Source organism: Galeopterus variegatus, unplaced genomic scaffold, assembly GCF_000696425.1.
Source record: "Galeopterus variegatus unplaced genomic scaffold, G_variegatus-3.0.2 Scaffold5059, whole genome shotgun sequence".
Classification (NCBI taxonomy): domain Eukaryota; kingdom Metazoa; phylum Chordata; class Mammalia; order Dermoptera; family Cynocephalidae; genus Galeopterus; species Galeopterus variegatus.
Genome location: NW_007731170.1, coordinates 113,036 through 132,132, shown reverse-complemented (window position 1 = coordinate 132,132; position 19,097 = coordinate 113,036). Strand labels below are relative to the sequence as shown.

The 19,097-nt window shown below is 44.5% G+C and overlaps 1 protein-coding gene across 1 annotated transcript in view; it reads left to right on the top strand.

Annotated features, from left to right (window-relative positions):
* The window catches only part of DSCR3 (Down syndrome critical region gene 3), a 42,525-nt gene extending 25,111 nt beyond the window's left edge, over nucleotides 1–17,414 (top strand). Inside the window, exons 3-8 of the mRNA XM_008588838.1 lie at nucleotides 1,137–1,286; nucleotides 5,506–5,586; nucleotides 8,482–8,556; nucleotides 12,079–12,229; nucleotides 12,491–12,643; nucleotides 15,940–17,414. Coding sequence (XP_008587060.1) covers nucleotides 1,137–1,286; nucleotides 5,506–5,586; nucleotides 8,482–8,556; nucleotides 12,079–12,229; nucleotides 12,491–12,643; nucleotides 15,940–16,022 — 693 coding nt within the window. The 3' untranslated portion in view covers nucleotides 16,023–17,414. The remainder of the gene's footprint in view (nucleotides 1–1,136; nucleotides 1,287–5,505; nucleotides 5,587–8,481; nucleotides 8,557–12,078; nucleotides 12,230–12,490; nucleotides 12,644–15,939) is intronic.
* Nucleotides 17,415–19,097: the final 1,683 nt, after the last annotated feature.

Here is a 19,097-nt window from a genome sequence, read left to right as displayed (position 1 = left end):
TATCTGTTTTTGTCTTGCAAGGGATGGTGATAGTCATACTTTCACCATCAACCTGGAAAAAATGCAGATATTTTGTTTCTTACTATATTATTGAGAGTCTGCTTGTATTTATTTGATAAGTAGGACTAGGAGAACATAAATAGACTGATTTCAGCCATTAAAAAGATCAAAGCTCTTCTGAGAAGTTGTATCTGTGGCTTATGGCACTTGCCTTACTAAATCAAAACTGTTATTTTATTAGCTGTGTGTGTTGATGCTGTTGGATTTGACATTAAGGTAAGATGCAGACAGAGCAAGTAGCCCTTGTTTTCTATTTGTGATTTGGGGTAGAGTTCTGTGTTCCAGAATGTAAACCCTTTTCCTATACGTATAGTTTCCTTTTCATGAAGGGCATATTAACTCTTTAACTGAGGGAGAATGAATTAAAAGGGAAGAAGCGTGCATTAACAATGTTCAGATTTAGTGGCTTCTCATGTTTTTCTACAGTTTATTTTATTTTAATCCATTAGTACTTAGAGATTCACTTTGTAAGTCATGGAGTTTCTAAGAGTGATGCCAAACCAAAGCTTTGAAAGCATTAATATCTTCCATTTAGGCAGGTTCCACGTGTTAGTTCTGCCTTCCTCCTGGGGGTCCAGCTGCCGAGGTCCGGCTACAGACGGGGCTGGAGGAGAGGACTGCTTCCCCCGTTGCTACAGCGGTGGGGCTTCGAGGCAGCTGGAGGAGTGCCAGGAGCAGGGGCTGGGTAGGCAGGAGCCTGGGTCCCCACGCCAGCCTCCTAGCCAGGCGGCTTCACTGTACTGTGTGTGCTTCTCCATTCCCAAGATGGAGTGGTTAGGACCACGAAATAAGATGTTTGGGGAGGAGAGGGATGTATTGGTTCAGTTCCTCCTGTGTATCAAGCACCCAACTGTCTAATGTTGTAAACAAACCATTATCATGCCAGAGATTTAAAAAATGGAACTGACTCACTCTTCTTCTATGGACCCAGCCCTGTGCTGCCCCAGACACCAGGATGGTAGCATCCAAGGGCTCCCTCCGCGTGTTGTGTTTTTAAGGAGGTTGTTAATAGACACTGTAATTTGAAAAGACTCCTACAAATGCATGCTGATGAACTGAGGAGATTTTTGTTACAGCCTATCCAGATTATCAACACCACCATAGAAATGGTGAAGCCGGGGAAATTTCCCAGTGGGAAAACAGAAATTCCTTTTGAATTTCCTCTGCATGTGAAAGGCAACAAGGTTCTGTATGAGACTTATCATGGCGTGTTTGTCAACATTCAGGTGAGCGTTTCCTACTCCTGTGCAGTTGACTTTGTGACTTTTCTTCTGAGAAACAGCTTGGTCTTTCTTTCACTGAAAGTTAATAGATGCACCAAAGAATTATTACTGTATTTATTGCTGTGACCTCTCATGTATATTCTATGTTGATTTCCTATTTTGCCCTGCTAAGTACATTTTATATACGACCATTATTTTTGATAGGAACTTTTAAGGACCCATGCTGTAACTTCTGAAAAATTCCTTTGAAACAGCTCAGCTTCGCAAAAAAACAAAAAAAAAAACCCCTTTGTTTCTTTTGGGATCTTTTCAGGCCACTTTGACATTGTAAGGGGTGCTTTTCTTGTTTGGTAATAGATATGCCCTAATCTCTTTCTGGCACCAGCTCTAACTTCTCTATTTTATACTTTATAAATATCCCTTTGTTTAATACCCAAAGGCTACTACTTTAACATAGGCTTGTATTCTTTATCGAACAAACCTTGTAAATGAGGGGAAGTGGATTTATGACTTCCTGTCTACCTCTGCGAGCTACGGATGTCTTTCACAGTTGCTATTGTTGTCTCAGGAGCAGTGTGGAGTCATGACTCAGAGCAAGAGGAAGAGTCTTTCCTTTATTGAGCGGAAAGAAAGATGCTTTTGTGATATCGGCCTTACAGCAGTTCCCTTGCTAGATGAGTCTTAACTATTCAGTCCTACATATGTGCAAGAGAGCTGAAAGTTTGGAATATTTTTGATTCTTTAGTTAAGTTTTAGCCGATAATTTGGTCTTGGTAGATACCATTACCTTGCTTACAATAATAGCACCTTTAAAATAAAAATTCTCAAAATACCTGTGAAGGTTCAACCAAAGGTTTGTCTGTATGTGAGTTTTATGACTTGCCTAAGAAATCTGTCAAAAAGAACTGCACATAGTATGATCTACTCTATTGCAATAATTATCTTTCTGTAAAGACAAACATCTTTCTAATCCTTTAATATGAGCTCACCTGCTTCAGGCATTTTTTATACGCGCGCACACACTCACACACACACACACACCCCCCACACACACACATAACACACACTGTTCACGTAGCCATACAAATACCAGTTGCTGGTGTATGGATGTGAGTCTTCTGACCAGCTTTCTAGGGGGCAAATATTTACATGAAAGAAAGTGAATGAAAAATGCCTTTTTAGCAAGATTGAAAATATTCTGAACTTCATTTTGAAAAGTGTGTTTATATTGTCTATCCAGAATCAGCACCAACTTGCTTTACTTACACAGTAGTACTTTAATAATATTTATGTAATAATGTAAGGATGTGTTCGTTAGAAACTGAATGGAATAAGATCAAGTTTTCACTGATCATGCTTGCTACTTTCTCCTGTGTTTGTCATTGCTTAATGAAAGTAATTTGTTTAAAATCAAAGTGGAAATCTCAGTCTTTTCCAAATGTTTCAAGAGAGATGTATGGATATGCATACAAAACTTGTGCGCATGTCCCCGCATAGCTGGTATGTGAACTGGATACTACTGAAAATGCAGTAGGAGAATTAACGTGGTAAATTCTTCAGTTGAGTGAATAATTGTCCCTCCCCACCTCTTTGTTTTGATCATCAGATTTTACCACTTGAGGTTTAAGCTCAGAATGCTGCAACTTAGAATTCTGTACCTCCCCAAATGTCTCACAAATTTCTAAAAATGAAGAGATTTCTTTTTAGCTTGACTTCTGATTTATATGAACTTTTCACCCTTATGCTTATTGCCAGTCAACATTTATTAGTATTTTGCCTTCTTTGTTCATCTGTATTCATTTTTTCTGAATCATTTCAAAATTAATTACAGAATCTTCTTCTTCATCTCAAAATACTTCAATTGACAATCTCCAAAAGAATAGGGAAGGAGAGGGGGATGGGGAGAGATTGGATAAGGGACTTAAGGAAGAAGTATGATTTGTGATAATATATATGCTAATAATATTGATTTTGTCAACATATGTCAATGTTGAACCCCCAAAATGTGTAAATCAATTATGTTTCAATAAAAAAAAATTTTTTTTAATTAAAAAAAAAGTAGGGCCGGCCCATGGCTCACTCGGGAGAGTGTGGTGCTGATAACACCAAGGCCACGGGTTCGGATTCCATATAGGGATGGCCAGGTGCTCACTGGGTGAGCGTGGTGCTGACAACACCAAGTCAAGGGTTAAGATCCCCTTACTGCTCATCTTTAAAAAAAAAAAAAGTATAGAAACATTCTACTATATAATCACAGTTATCATTTTCACACCTGTCAACATTATCCAGAAATTCTCAAATATCATCTAATTCCCAATTCTTATTCAAATTTGTTATTGCTTCTTTTGAGAAACTATTCTTAAAAGAAACTAGGATTATGGGTTTTTTGATCTATTTTCACTCATTCATTCATTTATACAATTACTTGACAGGTCTTTTTCTAGCCTCCTCTTTTTACAGTAGAGCAAGTACCACCCAGAGAGGACAGTGACCTTTCAGAGAAAATACAACTTCCTGTGGTCACAGAGGCCAACCTCAGCATAGGGGGCCCCAGGCTGTCACCCCTTCTTGGGACCCTTTATTGCTTGGTACACTTACTCTGAAGGTTAATGTAGGTCCATTACTTTGGATAGAAAGTGTTGTTGTTGAGCCCTGAAGTCATCTTTCTCAAATTATATAGATGCAAAGAAAATTCTAATTTATACAGGTAATTTGACTTATGTTGTGGTCACATAATGTAAAAATGGTAAAAATCATAAGACAAAATAAAGGATTTAAAATGTAGTCAGTATTTAACATTCTAACTTGCAGGTCCTCGATTTGCTTGTTATTTCTTAGACAGAGGGCCTGGTGGTTTTTGCTCTTATTCTTCTCAGTCATGTTGAATTCATTTTTCATCTTTATTATTAGATACTGCATCGAGAATCTGTCAGTCTTTCCTAGTTGTCTTTTGTGCAATTACTTTTTTTTTTTTTTCCCTTTTTTTGTCTTTTTTACTGACCGGTAACGGGATCGCAACCCTCGGTGTCGCGCCCATACCGGGGACCGGCAACGGGATCGCAACCCTTGGTGTTGCGCCCGCACCGCGCTCAGCCAGTGAGCGGGAACCGGTCTGTATGTGGGATCCGAACCCTCTGCGGGAGCGCCGCCGCGCTCCCAAGCAGCACACTGTAGCAGTGCGCCACCGGGCCGGCCGAAGAGCTACGTTCCTAAGATCCCCTGGAGTCCTGGGTCTTTTAACACTGTTACTACATATTGCTTCCCTTCAGTAAAGGAGAAGCTCCCTGAGGACGGAATCTGGTTCCTAGCTCAGCGCTCTGTACATAGAGTGGTGCTCAGCAAGCGAATGAGTGAAGAGCGAGGGTCTGTGAAATGCTAGATGCTCTTCCAGGGGTTTCCAATCCTTACTAAACAGGTTTTCTTTTCTTTTTTTTCCTTTTTTGTCTTTTTTCGTGTCCGGCAACGGATCGCAACCCTCAGTGTCGCGCCCGTACCGGACCGGGACCGGCAACGGGATCGCAACCCTCAGTGCTGCACCCGCACCTCACTCAGCCAGTGAGTGTGAACCGGTCTGTATGTGGGATCCGAACCCTTGGCAGGAGCGCTGCCGCGCTCCCAAGCGGCGCACTGTAGCAGTGCGCCACCAGGCCGGCCCACTAAACAGGTTTTCTAACCTTACTACAAAAGCTTCACCTAAGATGCTGCCATTCATCTAAGCACTGTGATGAGCCAGGCCCTGCACTAAGCTTATCACACATGATGTCATTCGATTCTCACTGCAGGTAGGTATTAATATCCCCTTTTTGCAGAGGGGGAAGCCATAGCTCAGAGGATTTGTATTACTGTCTGGGCTCACCCAGTAAGACATGATTGGATTTGCACCAGCTTCTGCTCCTAAGTGCATTGCTCTTTCTGGTCCCACTCTGGTTTTTCCCTGTGTTATAGTTAGGGCTATGCACCTGTTTTCCAGTGGGTCCAACTGCGGGATGGCTGTGGGAATAGGTTGAAAAATAACCTTAAAATGCTTTTTGATTTTTGCTTTTTTATAGAAGTGTCTTTATTTTGAATGCTGACTCCTCCTATTATGTATATTAATTTCATTTGATACATTAATTGACAGTTTCTCAAAAATACATTGACTTACTTGTCTCTTTGAGTATAATTCCAAGATGAAAACCAATGCCACTAAAATGACATTTTCTTCTCCAACTTTTCCCTGTAGTATACACTGCGCTGTGATATGAGGCGGTCTCTGTTGGCCAAGGACTTGACAAAGACCTGTGAATTCATCGTTCACTCAACTGTAAGCTTTACTTGGGGCTCTGGTGATTAATGATAGGAATCTCCTGTGGGATCTGGGGTTTTACCCTGTTGACAGGCTAGTAAGTTAGCCTCTTACCATATCATGGATATTGGCAAAAGACACAAGACCACTGAGTCAGAGACAGCCTGATGCCTGAGGATCAGCATGTGCCTTATTCCTGTCAGCCCTGAGTCTCAGAGGTGATACTGTGGGTCCAAATAGACACTCACCTGCCTCTGCTGAGGAACACCAAGCCTGGGAACCCACCACTTTTAGAGCAAGCAGTAAGCAAGCCTGCTCTTTGTCCCAGAGGGAGACATCACCTCATCCTTCAAGGTTGCTATGGCAAACATAGCTTGGAGAAATGGCCCTGGTAGAAAATGGCCAAGGCCTTGCATCTTTGCATACCCAGTAAGAACATACAGGGATAGCCAGGGCAGTGGTGGGTTGCTTCTCCTAACACCTGCTAATATTTTGCAATAACAAATGTTCTTTAAAAATTCCTTTCACATGCTAACTTAGGGAATTGTAACCCCCTCCACCACTGTGACAGTTGACTCTGGGTGAATTCATGGCAGGTCTTCCACAGCTTATATGGTGCTGCTATTCCTTGGTCACTAGAATCTAGCAGTGACTGTCAGAACCTGCCTTAGGTGTGACATATGGTGACGGGTCCTCATGCCCACAGCACTGGACTCTCTTGGTTATCTCGAGGGCCTCTCTAGTCCTTCACATGGAAGTTGCCATGCCTTGGTCCTTCATTCCCTGTGCTGCAATGCTCATGCTGCAGGTTAAGGGCCTGTTCTCCCCTCTCTTTCCTAGGGCCAACTGTGGCCTAGTTCCCTCCCTTGAACAGCTGCCTGGACTCAGCAGATTAGTACACCTGGCTTTGGTTTGATTCTGAGCGCTTCAGGGACAGAGTTAGCAAATCGCTAGGTTCCTGAAGGAGCCCAGGTGCCCCTGGAGTGTTGATGTGGTGCCTATGAGCAGCGTCAGAGCATGCAGCTGGGTGGACGTGGGAACATGCCCCTGAGGACCTACCAGAGCAAGAAGAGCTCCCTGCTCCATGAGTGTGCAGATGCCACCCAGGACCGCACAAGCAGCGCTTCGCTTGACTGGTTTCCCAGTGCAGCCTGCAGCTTCTCCACATCTGGGACCCCCCTGTGTTCCACAGTCTTCACCACATGCCTTAATAAACAGGCGCTTCACAGCAGTGTATTATGAGACTGTTTATCTTTTGTAGAAACTTTGCACTTGGAGTTCTTTTCCACTATTGCAAACTGTCCGTGGGTACCTTTAAGTAGTGACTAGAAATGTAAAACAAATCTCCTGTGCATAATATTTGGCAAAATCACTGGTGTCCTTTAGTTGTATAACTTTTTTTTGACCGGTAAGGGGATCGCAACCCTCGGCTTGGTGTCGCCTGCACCGTACTCAGCCAGTGAGCACACCGGCCATCCCTATATAGGATCCGAAGCTGTGGCGGGAGCACCGCTGCGCTCCCAGCACCACACACTCCCGAGTGTGCCACGGGGCTGGCCCTAGTTGTATAACTTTTAATTTTGTAACTTTTTAGGGCATCCAACATTTGTAGTTCCTCTTGTTAAATTTTTCTTAATTATAGTGCTCAAGTCTCTTTTAGTGATAAAATGTGTAAATGTATATAAAATATGATCAAAGTATTTTTGGAAGTTATGTGGTTTAGTTGGGTATTTTCCTTTTCTCCAACAAGGATCTTCAAATTGAAGCAAAATAAAATGTTTTAATGTAGATTATTTCCTAAGAAAGACACATATCTTTTTATGTCTTCATGACATAAGAGAGTCTTAAATTTTGTAGAGAAGAATGAGCCCAAACTCAGCACCTTGCCCAGTGCTGCCCGCCATGGCCCACTCATGACCACAAGAGCTGCTTCAGGGTGGCAGCAATGGTAGGGCCTTCCTTGGCACTCCCTTCCCTGCTCCTGGGCTGGTAATCACCATGTGGCCTTCAAAAATTATGTTCATGGTGAATGGTTTCACAGCAAGGCTAAAGTACGCTGTGGCCTGTAGTTTACCTGTTAAATATGCCTTTAAACTCTGCAAGGAAGAATATATTCACTTAAAGAGTATGTTCATGAATCTATTAATTAAAACAATATATTCAGGAAGAATATTCCTTGGAATAAGCTTTTGGTAAATAAGTGAACGTGGCACATGAGTTCATGCCCTTCCTTCACCCGGCTCGCTGGACGTCAGTGGCCTTTTGGATCCTGGCGCCTGGGTAAAAAATGCCAGACAGATGGTAATGAAGCTTGGCTGTGTTGATGGGTTTTTGAATTATGTCATACAGAGATGCTCATTGCTAATTAATTATGGTAACAGTTGTAATTCATTATTTTATAGGTGTGATTCTTCCAGAGACATAGCTGTAAAGCTCAATGGCTAATGGCACTGGCCACACTACCTGGCTTTGATTCTTAGCTCTGCCTCACGTTTCCTCATCTGTGACATGGGGACCAGCTGTGGGTGTGAATAGCACTTCATGGGGACATTGTGCCAACTCCAGGGTTAGCTCTTGTTATGAAAGGTTTAAAGTAAATTCCTCCCAATACTATCACTATGTTTCTTAGATCTAATTTTAAATTTCGGAGCCTGTTAGAGACCTTAGAGATTGAGATGTCTATGCCCTCCTTTTACAGATAAGGAAGCTGAGTCCCAAGGGGATAGAGAGATTTGACAAAGAGCACAACATTGTTTTTTGGCAGAACTGTGTTTGGAAGCTGGGTATCCTCCTCTTAGCACCAAGTCCCCTGGTTGGTTATGCCACCATTCGTTTTTTAAAAGGGGACAGCCTGTTGACCTGCGTAGTTCTTGGCCCTCACCCTACTGATTATGGTTTTACCTCCTGTTTTAGCCTCAGAAGGGGAAGTGGACTCCAAGTCCTGTGGACTTCACCATCACACCTGAAACCTTACAGAATGTCAAAGAGGTAACACGTCCCTCACTCTCAAATGCCACGAGTATTTTCCTAGTAGCCAGAACCCCCAAGCAGCCATTGCCTAGATGTTCACATGTGGGTGTCCAGTCATCAGCGAGAAGAAATTCCTGATTATTGTCTGTACCCAAATTAGTGTGTTTTTTTGATTTGATTTCTCTTTGAACTCAGTAATTAATTACTTAGGAGAAGAACTCTTTTTTAAAGTTCCTCAGGGAGGTGTGCATGTATTAATTTTTACTGTCTGCACCGTGGGCCGAGGCCACTGCTGCCTGTCACAGTAGCTGCGCCCATTATTTCTCGTAGTCCTCCAAGGCCTGTGCCCAGCCTCCAGGCCTCTTGTCATCCTCTGCTGAAGTTTAGTTTGCAGTTTCTCTCACCAGCATTCCTGTCTGACAGAGGACGGTCAGCAAAGTGCTTTTTGAAGGTTCTGGTGGTTTCCTTCAGCAGTGGATTCCCTGTGGCAGAGGCAGAGGTGGCAAGGACCCAGAAGCCCTCGGCATTGGCCTTCCCCACCTCCTACGTCGGGACCAGGGCAGTCTGGCTCTTGATGGCAGCCCCTGGTCAAGCCTAGCTGACCAAGCTGTGTGGACTGAGCTGTTAATTTGGCCCAGGCCGAAACTGTGTGTGGCCTCCTTGAACTGGTACTCTCATCTGTTGCCATAAATTTTCTCCAGATGTTTTTGAATGATATCTGTCTCAAAGAAAGCAGTGAAACTCTGCAGTTCTTTCTGGACATAACTTTTCTTCCTTTCTCTATTTCTGCATTTTGCCCACTAGACCATACTAATTAGAAGCAGGTTAAGGGCAAGTTTGGGAGGATTGGGGTACAGGGGTGATGATTGGCCTCGTCCCTCATGAGGTACAACTGAGGCAGGGGTGTATCGTAGGGAGCCTTTCAGAAGGTTTAGGAAGGAAACAGCCACTCCCATCTATTCCTCATCTCTCCCTTCCCCCGTCTCTGAGAGCATGTGACCCCAGCAGCCAGTCCAATTTCTCTCCCCCGTCTATTTAGCCATCTGTTTAAGTATTTACTTCAACAATCATGTAATTCACTCCTAAGCACTATTTCTTCTTCAAGATAGCCTCTTCCTTCATTGCAGGTACAGTGTCCTTTCATTTGTTTCCTGTATCAACTCTGTTTCTTGGGGGCTGTTTCTTCTGTTTTTTGAGTGTGTGCCTCTTTTTCTCACTTTTATTTCCTCAAATGTTTATTGATTCTTGGTTGTCAGTTTATATTTACAGATGAGGATCTAGTGTGCCTGGTATTGTTAATGAGACTATCCTTAGCCCAGGTGAGAGTCTGTCTCCTGATTATGACACACATAACCAGAGGAGCCCAGAGGAGCCCCTGCGTGTTGCACAGGGGAGAGAGGTGTGTGCAGGTGGCTTGTCTTCTGGGTCCAGGGGCTCGCTGTCCTGCACTGTGGCCATAAATGACTCGGGACACCTACCCTGCCTTGGCCCACAGCTGCTTTCAGTCTTCAGGGTGGGAAGTGCCCTTTGAGGGAGACTGTGGCACTAACCTTTTGCAGTGTCACTACCTCCTGATGAGTTACCCAGTGGTACCCCCACTGCCCCTTCCCTAGGCCCCCTGCCTCTGATCATGGGTAGAGGACACAGCCACACTGGGCACACTCCCTCATGGTTCTCTCTGCTAGCTGGGGGGGTGTTTCCCCTGAACTCTGGAGCTTCACTGTCAATCCCCTTTTCATCTGACAGAAGTGCTTCACTGGGATAGTCCCCAGTGGGGACTATCCCTTACAGCTTATGGCTTTCCTAGATGTGAGTGTGTGTGTTTATTTATTTATAAATGGAAAGGACTTTTAATATGATAGAACCATTCGTGTTGATTGTTGGAAAATGAAAAAATAACTCGTAAAGCAAATACAATAAAATTGCTTACTCACAAAATACCACTGGTGGTTTTTATTTTGTTTTGTTTTTTAAGTAGGAAAGGGATTTATTAGAAGGGTATGAGATAGATTACAGAAATCACAGGAGGGCTGGAGAGCAGACTCAGAAAACAGTGTAGGTTTGTTTTTACCTGTGTATGTTAATATCATGTCAGTGGGAGGAGAAGAAAAATGAGCATTTAGTCAGTATCTTGAGCTGGACCTTGAAATTTTTTCTTTTTTCATCAGTTACCTAAAAGAATTCTCATATGAATTGCTACTGCTTTTTATTTTTCTGAACAAATAGCTTTTAATTATTTCTAAAACTCTGTCTTGAACCCAGACTTCTTTAGAGGTCGGTGCCTTTGGGGGCCCCCAGGTCCAGAGCTGTCTTGCTCTTCATTTCTAGAGCTGGGCCATCCAATCCAGTGGCCACCAGCCACACGTGGCCATTGATGCTGGAGATATACCTGGTCTGAGTTGAGATGAGCCGCAAGTGTAAAATACTGATCAGATTTCAAAGACTCAGTATGAAAAAGAGAATATAAAACATTACTCATAAATTTTTATATTGATTATATGAAATGTAGAAGTGATAATGTTCTGGATATATTAGTTAATTTTACCTTTCTTTTTAAAATGTGTCTACTAGAAAAGTTTAAATTGCATATGTGGCTCAGATTTGTGGCTTGCATTATATTTCTGTTGGACAATGGGGTACTAAACTCTGATACCTTCAGTAATTGGGACACAGCCAGAGGTCAAGGCGGCTGAGACAGTTGTCTGACTCTATGTTTGTGTTTCCCACAAGATCATCATCTGTTCCCTTGGTCAGTTTCTTGTGTCTACTGAGTAAAGCTCCATAAGCTTCTCATTAAGCATTAACATCAAGCATTAACCTCTTTAAATTTCCTTGAAATAAAATAAGTGTCTTGGCTTTCTGAAATTGTATAATTGGGAACATTTTTAAATAGATTATCTGTTTAAAACCTCTTTATATTTTTTTTTTTTCCCTTTTTGTCTTTTTTCGTGTCCGGCAACAGATCGCAACCCTCAGTGTTGCTCCCATACCGGACCGGGACCGGCAACGGGATCGCAACCCTCGGTGCTGCGCCTGCACCCCTCTCAACCAGTGAGCGGGAACCGGTCTGTATGTGGGATCCGAACCCTCGGCGGGAGCGCCGCCGTGCTCCCAAGCGGCGCACTGTAGCAGTGCGCCACCAGGCCGGCCCAAACCTCTTTATATTTTTAAGTGGTTATCCTTAAATACCCTTGGCAACTTCCGCAGATGTTTTTCTATCTTATTTCATGGTAAGAAAGAACTTCCCAGATCTCAGTCTAGGCAATTAGGATGATTCTCTGAGATACCTGGTCATTCTGGACAGGTGGTGTCAGGTGCCCTGTGTATGTATAGAGTTGTTAAATAGTTTAATCTGTTAATGTCCACGCTGAAAGAAGATATAAGCACGTTGTTCCTCTTTCCCCATTTTGTAAAACAAGGTCCCCATGGATTGTGTAATAATGACCTCACTGTGTTTTTGGTTCTTGTACTGAAGTAACAATCAAATAAACTCCCCTTTTTCCCTCTGTTTCTGCTGTGTTTGTTTTTGTTTTGTTTTAGAGAGCCTTGCTCCCCAAATTTCTCATCAGAGGACATCTTGACTCCACTAACTGTGTCATCACGCAGCCACTAACAGGAGAGCTGGTGGTGGAGACCTCGGAGGCCGCGGTCCGCAGCATCGAGCTGCAGCTGGTGCGTGTGGAGACCTGCGGTAAGGGCCTCTCACGGCTGCAGGCTGCATTAGATGATGCGGGCGGGGGTAAGAGAGCATGTCTCTCCATGGCAGTAAATGTCTGTCTGAGCAAAGTGGGATGAGGAAGGGAAGGGAACTCTCGAGAGTCCTTCAGAGCAATCTGGAGAAATAGGTGAGGGTGTTGATGTAGCATCTCACAGGGCCAGAGTGTTGCTCAACTTGTTCTCATATGTGCAGTTTCCCGACTGTGTGACATGTGACGTTTCCTTCATCCTCCAGGATGTGCAGAAGGCTATGCCCGCGACGCCACAGAGATTCAGAATATTCAGATTGCCGATGGGGATGTCTGTCGGAGCCTCTCTGTCCCCATACACATGGTCTTCCCCAGGCTGTTCACCTGCCCTACACTGGAGACTACCAACTTCAAAGTGGGTAAGCTGCTCACTCTCTGCTCTGCTGGGATCCTATGAAGGGTAAGGCCCCTGCAAGGGACCCTCAGCACCTGGTCTGCTGTGGGCCACAGAGCTCAGAGCATTCAGCCGCCTAAGAAGCTGCTCTGCCTGCACTGGGGAACAGCAGCGAGCAGACCTGGCTCTTGTGGAGCTTACTTTGTCACATAGGGACACAGATTGTCACCATGCCAGTGTAGACTGGGGGAGGTGATGCTAAGTTGTGAGGAGTAAGGAATAAGCAAACAGAGGGGCGTACATGGAGAGGTCAGGTCGGCTTCTCTGATAGGGTGGAACTTGAGTGGAGACCCTGAACATGTGAGAGTCCCAGAGCCAACATTAATCATCATGAAGGCTTTGAGCTCCACCAGCTTAGGGTATCTCTGGTCATTTTTCATGAATTTGTCTATAAATGTTTTGACCACAGATCTGAATCATGTCACAGACACAGTTTTATATCCTGCTTTTTTACCTTAACATTATATCATGAACACTTCTGTGGTTTTAAATATTCTTGCAAAATATTTTAATGGTATATCCATTCTAATAAAAATCATCATGTTCATGAAGTTTACTTGGGAGATCACCCCACCTTACAAACAAGTGGAACAAAGACCTGGTAGGAAGGGACAATGCATGACTCCAGTCCTAACTGATGCGATTTTCTGCAGACTGATGGGAAAGACCACAGAAAGGGTTCCCTGGGCTTTTTTGGGACATGCTTCTGGGGCAGGCCTGAGGATCACTGGGAAATGCACGTATGTGATAAGGGGGGTTGGTAACTACTTCTGCTCTCACACGGCTTCACTGCGAAATGAGGACTTACCCTAAGGCGGTACGTTTTCATTAGCCTCATCTTCCCCCTGAATCTTAGAATGTGCTTAATCATTATCAGTCCATGAGAATCTCTTTTTAATTACACTCTGATTTTTCTTTAAATAATTCCAGTTAATGTAATTCAAAATATAAGTGCAGTTTCGTCACCCCAGTTTGTTTTAGGAGAGGGAAGGTTTGTTGCTTCTGCCACTAAATCACCACAAGCTTCTTTGTCTCTCCTGTGCCTTTGCTGTGGACCATGCGTCCTTGGGCACAGCTAGCTTGCTGGGTGAGAAGCACAATTTAATATTAGTGGACTTCTTTGGGTCCTTTTTATGAAACATAACATTGTAGCAAGAGCATAATGGGGTATAGAGACCTGTGTCAGTAGCAAAGAGGGCAGCACACCCAGCTGTCTACGAGACATGAAAGGACAGCAAGGTCTACAGAAAGACACCTGGGAGGGTTGAACTTGATCCAAGCTAAGGTACCACAAGTTTTCTCGAAAAATGAGTTTATGATTGTGATTGAACAGGTAGTATATGCCCATGGTATAAAATCCAAAGGTGCCAGGGACCTGGAGGGCAGAGTGCTATCCCTCTCCATTTCCATACCCACACACTGGCCTCCTCAGCACGGGCAGTGTGTCGCCTGGAGCTGCTCCAGGACAAGCAGCACACAGGCTTTCTTTTTCAACTCTGCGCCTCACTGTGCTCATCATTCGGAAGCTTACAGATTTTAGTTCGGAATACCTGAATTTTAAGTTGGGGAGGAGGATCTTGGCTATTGATTTCTTGGCTTGGTTTTCCTACATAAATTTCAGGAAGGCACAAAATTTAATTTTTCTTGCTATGCCATCCATTAAGTACCTAATTTTTTTGTATGTTATTTTTATTAAAGTTGTCAGAATATTGCAGAGGAAGCAAATCTAATAAAGCATCCATATAACATTTAATGCAGTGCCTATGAGTCTTCCGTAGAGTTAGTGCCCCCAGTCCACCCTCCAAGGTGTCAGCAATACTCTTGGCCTCATGCCTGAGTTGAGTTTAGTTTGGTGTAGGACTTGATAAATGACAGATGCTGTTAGTTTAGGAGGTCTGTACAGAAGACGTCCAGGTCAGTCATTGAGGGGCCACAGCCTCTCTTAGGCCCTGAGGTTGCTACTCCACTGGCTGTGGAGAGGTCTGGAGAGAGGTCAGCTGTGCCCAGCCCAGCACTATACTGCCTTCTCACCCCTGCCTGGAGGCTGGTCTCCACGTCATTAAGGAAAAGACTTGGGTACCTCCAGTTTGGGAGTGACCCCTGCATCCTGCGAGAAGAGCAGCATCTCTGCGTGTTCCCCTTCAGCTTTGTTGGTGCTGACCACAAGTGACTTCAAATGCATGGTCAGGCCTGAGACTGTGGAAGTCACTTGGAATATAGGGAGCACCCAGGTAGAATGGCTGCCATGATGCAGCTGTTGTGCCGTAAAGGAAAGCCTGTGCCTAAGGTGGGCTTCCATGCTAGGCGTCCTCCCTTCCATGGGGCACATGGGTGGAGGAACAGTTGAAGATAATGGTGGCAGGAGGGCCCCAAGGGCAGTTTTAGGGTAGTCATGATTCTCAGGGCCAGGAAAGAAAGAGGTCAGGCGCTGCTGGTGCAGGACTCTGTCATGGCTGATGTACAGGCAGAAGCAGACAACCCCACATGAGAATGTTGCTGTCATCCCAGTCAAAGCCCCTCCAAAAGCTGAGCTTGTTGCGGTGGTGCTCAGTGCTCTCGTCTGTCACTGCCTGCTTCTCTGCCCACACGGCGTGCCCTTCCTACCTCCCTGTGACACTGGGGAAGGACATGGGGCATATGTTTCTTCACGGAGCTCTCTCTTCACACACGCCCCTTTCATTGCAATCAGCAAGGCTTACCCATAGCACCTAAAGTTGCTGGTGGGAAGAATCCTGTATGCTGAAAGGGAGAGATGAATGTGGAAACAGGTGTTTCAGATAAATCAAGTGGCACCCAAAGGAACGACGATTAAACTCTGCCATTTCCGAAGACTGTTTCTCACTTGGGGATAGGAGATGTACCCAGACAGCTGCAGGTCAGTTGGGAGTCTGATGTTCCATTAAGAACTGTAGGACATGTAAAAATAAAAGAATACAAACAAATTGAAAGGATTCTAGAATATCCTCTTTAGTAAAGAAAAAAGACAAGGAAAGTGTGGTTGGGGTACCCCGATGACTTACTTTCACAAGGTGAGAAGACATTTACTTAGAGAAAATTTGCAAAGGTAGTCAGACATTGGTATAGTTATCATCACGGGTTTTGCTGAAAGATCAGGGTGTCATTTGCATGGGACATAAATGCAGAAACCCAAATAGCGCCTGGGTGCTCCCTCACTCCCAGAGCTCGCTGCACCTTAGTGGGGTTGGCGTTGGTTTCCGCTGCTCGGTGCATGGGCATAAACCCTCTCTCTCCTCTCCTCAGAATTCGAGGTAAACATCGTTGTGCTTTTTCATGCTGATCACCTCATCACGGAGAACTTCCCACTGAAGCTTTGCAGGACATAGGCCACAAGGAGAGAAGTACAGAGCATGGGAGTGGCCATGTGGAAATCCAGCTGGTTCTCTGACTTTTACAGGGAGCCAAAGCCGGCAGCACATACTTGTTTTTGTGATTATTCTGTATCAGAAATGAATCTGACTCTTCAAATTATAGTTACTCTTCCTCATTTCCTCAAGGCTCCTACTTCCAACAGGTACTCTAATCAGACCTTTTATTTGAAATTCAACAGGATTGCTTACTGCTGTTTGCAAGATCATTTCACTGGAAACACTTCCTATGGCTCCTGACTCACCTGTTCCTTTCTAGATTCAGTAAAGCAGTTGTAACAGCAGTTTGAGCTTTGCTGGAAAGTGAGATCATAGGGACAATAGGAACCTCTCTCCAGCTTGCTAATGGATGTGGCCAAGACTCCCGACAGCAGAGGGTCTGTGGCCAGGGGACATCCAGTACGGCTGCAGGTGTACTCATTGCTTATGAAGTTTGTTGTAGATACCCACCACAGAGGAGTGCAAGTGGCAACTGCAGGAAATGTGGAGCTTTTTTCTCCTACTCTATTCTCTAGTTCTTTTATAACTTTTTTTTACTATAACTTCACGTTTTTAGAGAACCGGGAAAAAGTATTCCTTGCTCTCACAGGAGTGAGGGGATATGGTATTGATGGCTGGTGCTAGAGTCTTTCTGAAGCCTGAAGAACTGGCATAAAACCTCATGCTGCCAGATTCCCAGAATATATTTAAATGCAAACTTATGTCAGGGGGGAAAAATGTATGTTTGTTCCTGTTGTTAATGGGTGGATTCTGAATGCCAGATCAGTGCCCAGGGTGCGTGGATGAAGGCCCCTCTCCACGGGGTGGTCCCAGGAAAATGACCCTGACTTGATGAGTTTGCCTGTCTCTAATCTACCCGTGTGACCTGGTTTTGAGCCAGTGTCTTCCCTCCGCCTCCCATCGTGGCTCACAGCGTATGTCGAGTCCGTGGTGATACATTCCTCCTTCAAATCCTGCCATTGTTTTGTTGGCCCACAATTAATGAGACCTCCAAATAAGACATGCTGCTGTGCACACTAACTGGACTTCTTCATAGCTGCTCCTTCTGGCTAGGCCTGGGCAAGGCAGGCTCTATGTACGTTGTCCCATCATGACATTTGGTGACATGTGATGCTGAGGGTGAACAAACCTGATTTAGGCACTGTTTTATCCTAGGGCTTCACTAGTGAAACTGATAAAGCTTATTATCTGAGTCACTTGAAAGTTGGTTCTCAGAGAATACATTTCTGGTATATATACCAAGTGTCCTTTTGTGCTCACATGACATTAATAATTACCTGTCCTTGATGATGTGTTTAAAACAAGTAGCAGAAAATAAAGAGGCCATACTTCCTGGGCATTTTTAAGGAAGAAGTAATTTTTAATGAAATAAAAATATTTAATGAATAAAAAAAGGTAGATGACAATTTTGAGAAAAGGTTTGGGATATATATTTCTGTATAATTTCTTTAGTAAACTGACTTTATGGATATAAATATGATGAGTGTTCTCCTTAGAGGATAATTACTACCTGAAGAGCTGCCAGCCAGCCCCTGCCACTTTTAACATTTCATTTAACCCTGAGTGGCCCAGATAAGAGACTCAAGCTGGCCATTTCCTTCCACTTCTTGGTCTGACATCTTTGTAACTGGTTATTAAGCAAAACTTAAATGTTTGGCTGTCTTGGACAGCAACCCTGCTGATATCGTGCTGGCTGGCTTTGGGGGTGTCCATTGTTGGAGGCTCATAGTTGTCAAGTTCTCCAATTAGAGCAAGAGGTGAGGAAAGGAAGGAGAAATGAAGGAAAGAGGCTGTGAATGGTGAAATCTAAAATAATAAGTTATTTTGGAAATGCCTGTTTTGCAAGAACACATTTTGATTCTTAGCTCTGGGATTACCCCAGCAGAAATGGGGCCTGGCTCTAATCTCAGCCACGTTGGTGTCGGTCACAAACTCACCTGCTCAGACAGCTTGTTGGGCAAGGGGAAACTTCCAGTCAGTTTCTGTCCTTGTCATAATTCCTGCATCTGAGTCTGAATTACCCTTTATAAAACTGGGGGACTGAGATTGTTACTGGCCCCCAAGTTTGGCTGCTCTGTGCTCAGAAACAGTTGATTCATAAGTCCCAAATGTTGGTGCAAAATAGGAAGCTTCATTCAGGCCTGAGGAGACAGCCAGGCTAAAACTGGCTCCCAGGCTCAGTTTTACCCGGGGGTTTTATGGGGTAAGAAGCTGGAAGTGGAAAGCAGGAGGGAGGGGGCAGTGAGCTGTAGGGGCTTCTTGCAAGGAGCTAGGTAAAAAGTTTTGCCAAGGCTCTGTCTGGTTTCTGTCTTAGGGTCCTGCCAGATTTTGATTTGCTTCAGGGTGGCATCAGCTCTGCAAAGTCTGTGTAGCTCTGCAGGGCTCTGGCTGGCCTTGATCACTTCTTGGAATTCTGCAAGCCTCAAAGAAGAACTGTTAGTCTTGCAAGATACTGATTAGCTTTTAACAGTCTTGTTTTCCACTCGGCAAGCAAGATAAGAAAGTCAGGAGATGGAAAGAAAGGAAGGGGGGAAAAAAACCAAAAACTGTCTTTTAAAAATCTTCCCACAGCCCAGGCTGTTTTAGGTCCCAACGTGGCTTCAGTCTTGCTCACTCTGACAAGATTACCTCCACATGCTAACTGACTGGACAGCTGTAGCAGATTGCCAGTGGTCTGCCAGTCACTTTCTGATTCCCCCTTTCTTTTCAGAAATATTTTTCTGTACCCCTGTGGTCCCTGCCTCAGCACTAATTTCTGAGGCTCTTATGCAGCTAGGCCTGGTCACGTGGCTAAGACCGGTAGCCCGCGACTGGGAGGGCTTGCTGCACCTGTGTCCCAGTGGAGCATGTGTGGGAAGGCAGTCCCTGGGGGATGGCGGGAGAAGGCCAGTCCTGTGGCGGGTTCGTTGCAGCAGAGCGTGGTTGGGGTCTAGGTTAGACAGCCCACCTGGCCCAGGAGCTGGTGATGGAAGGAATCCCCGGGCCTCGCTGTTGTCACTCAGCCTCATGTGGAGCCTGAGGTGCTCTGAGTTG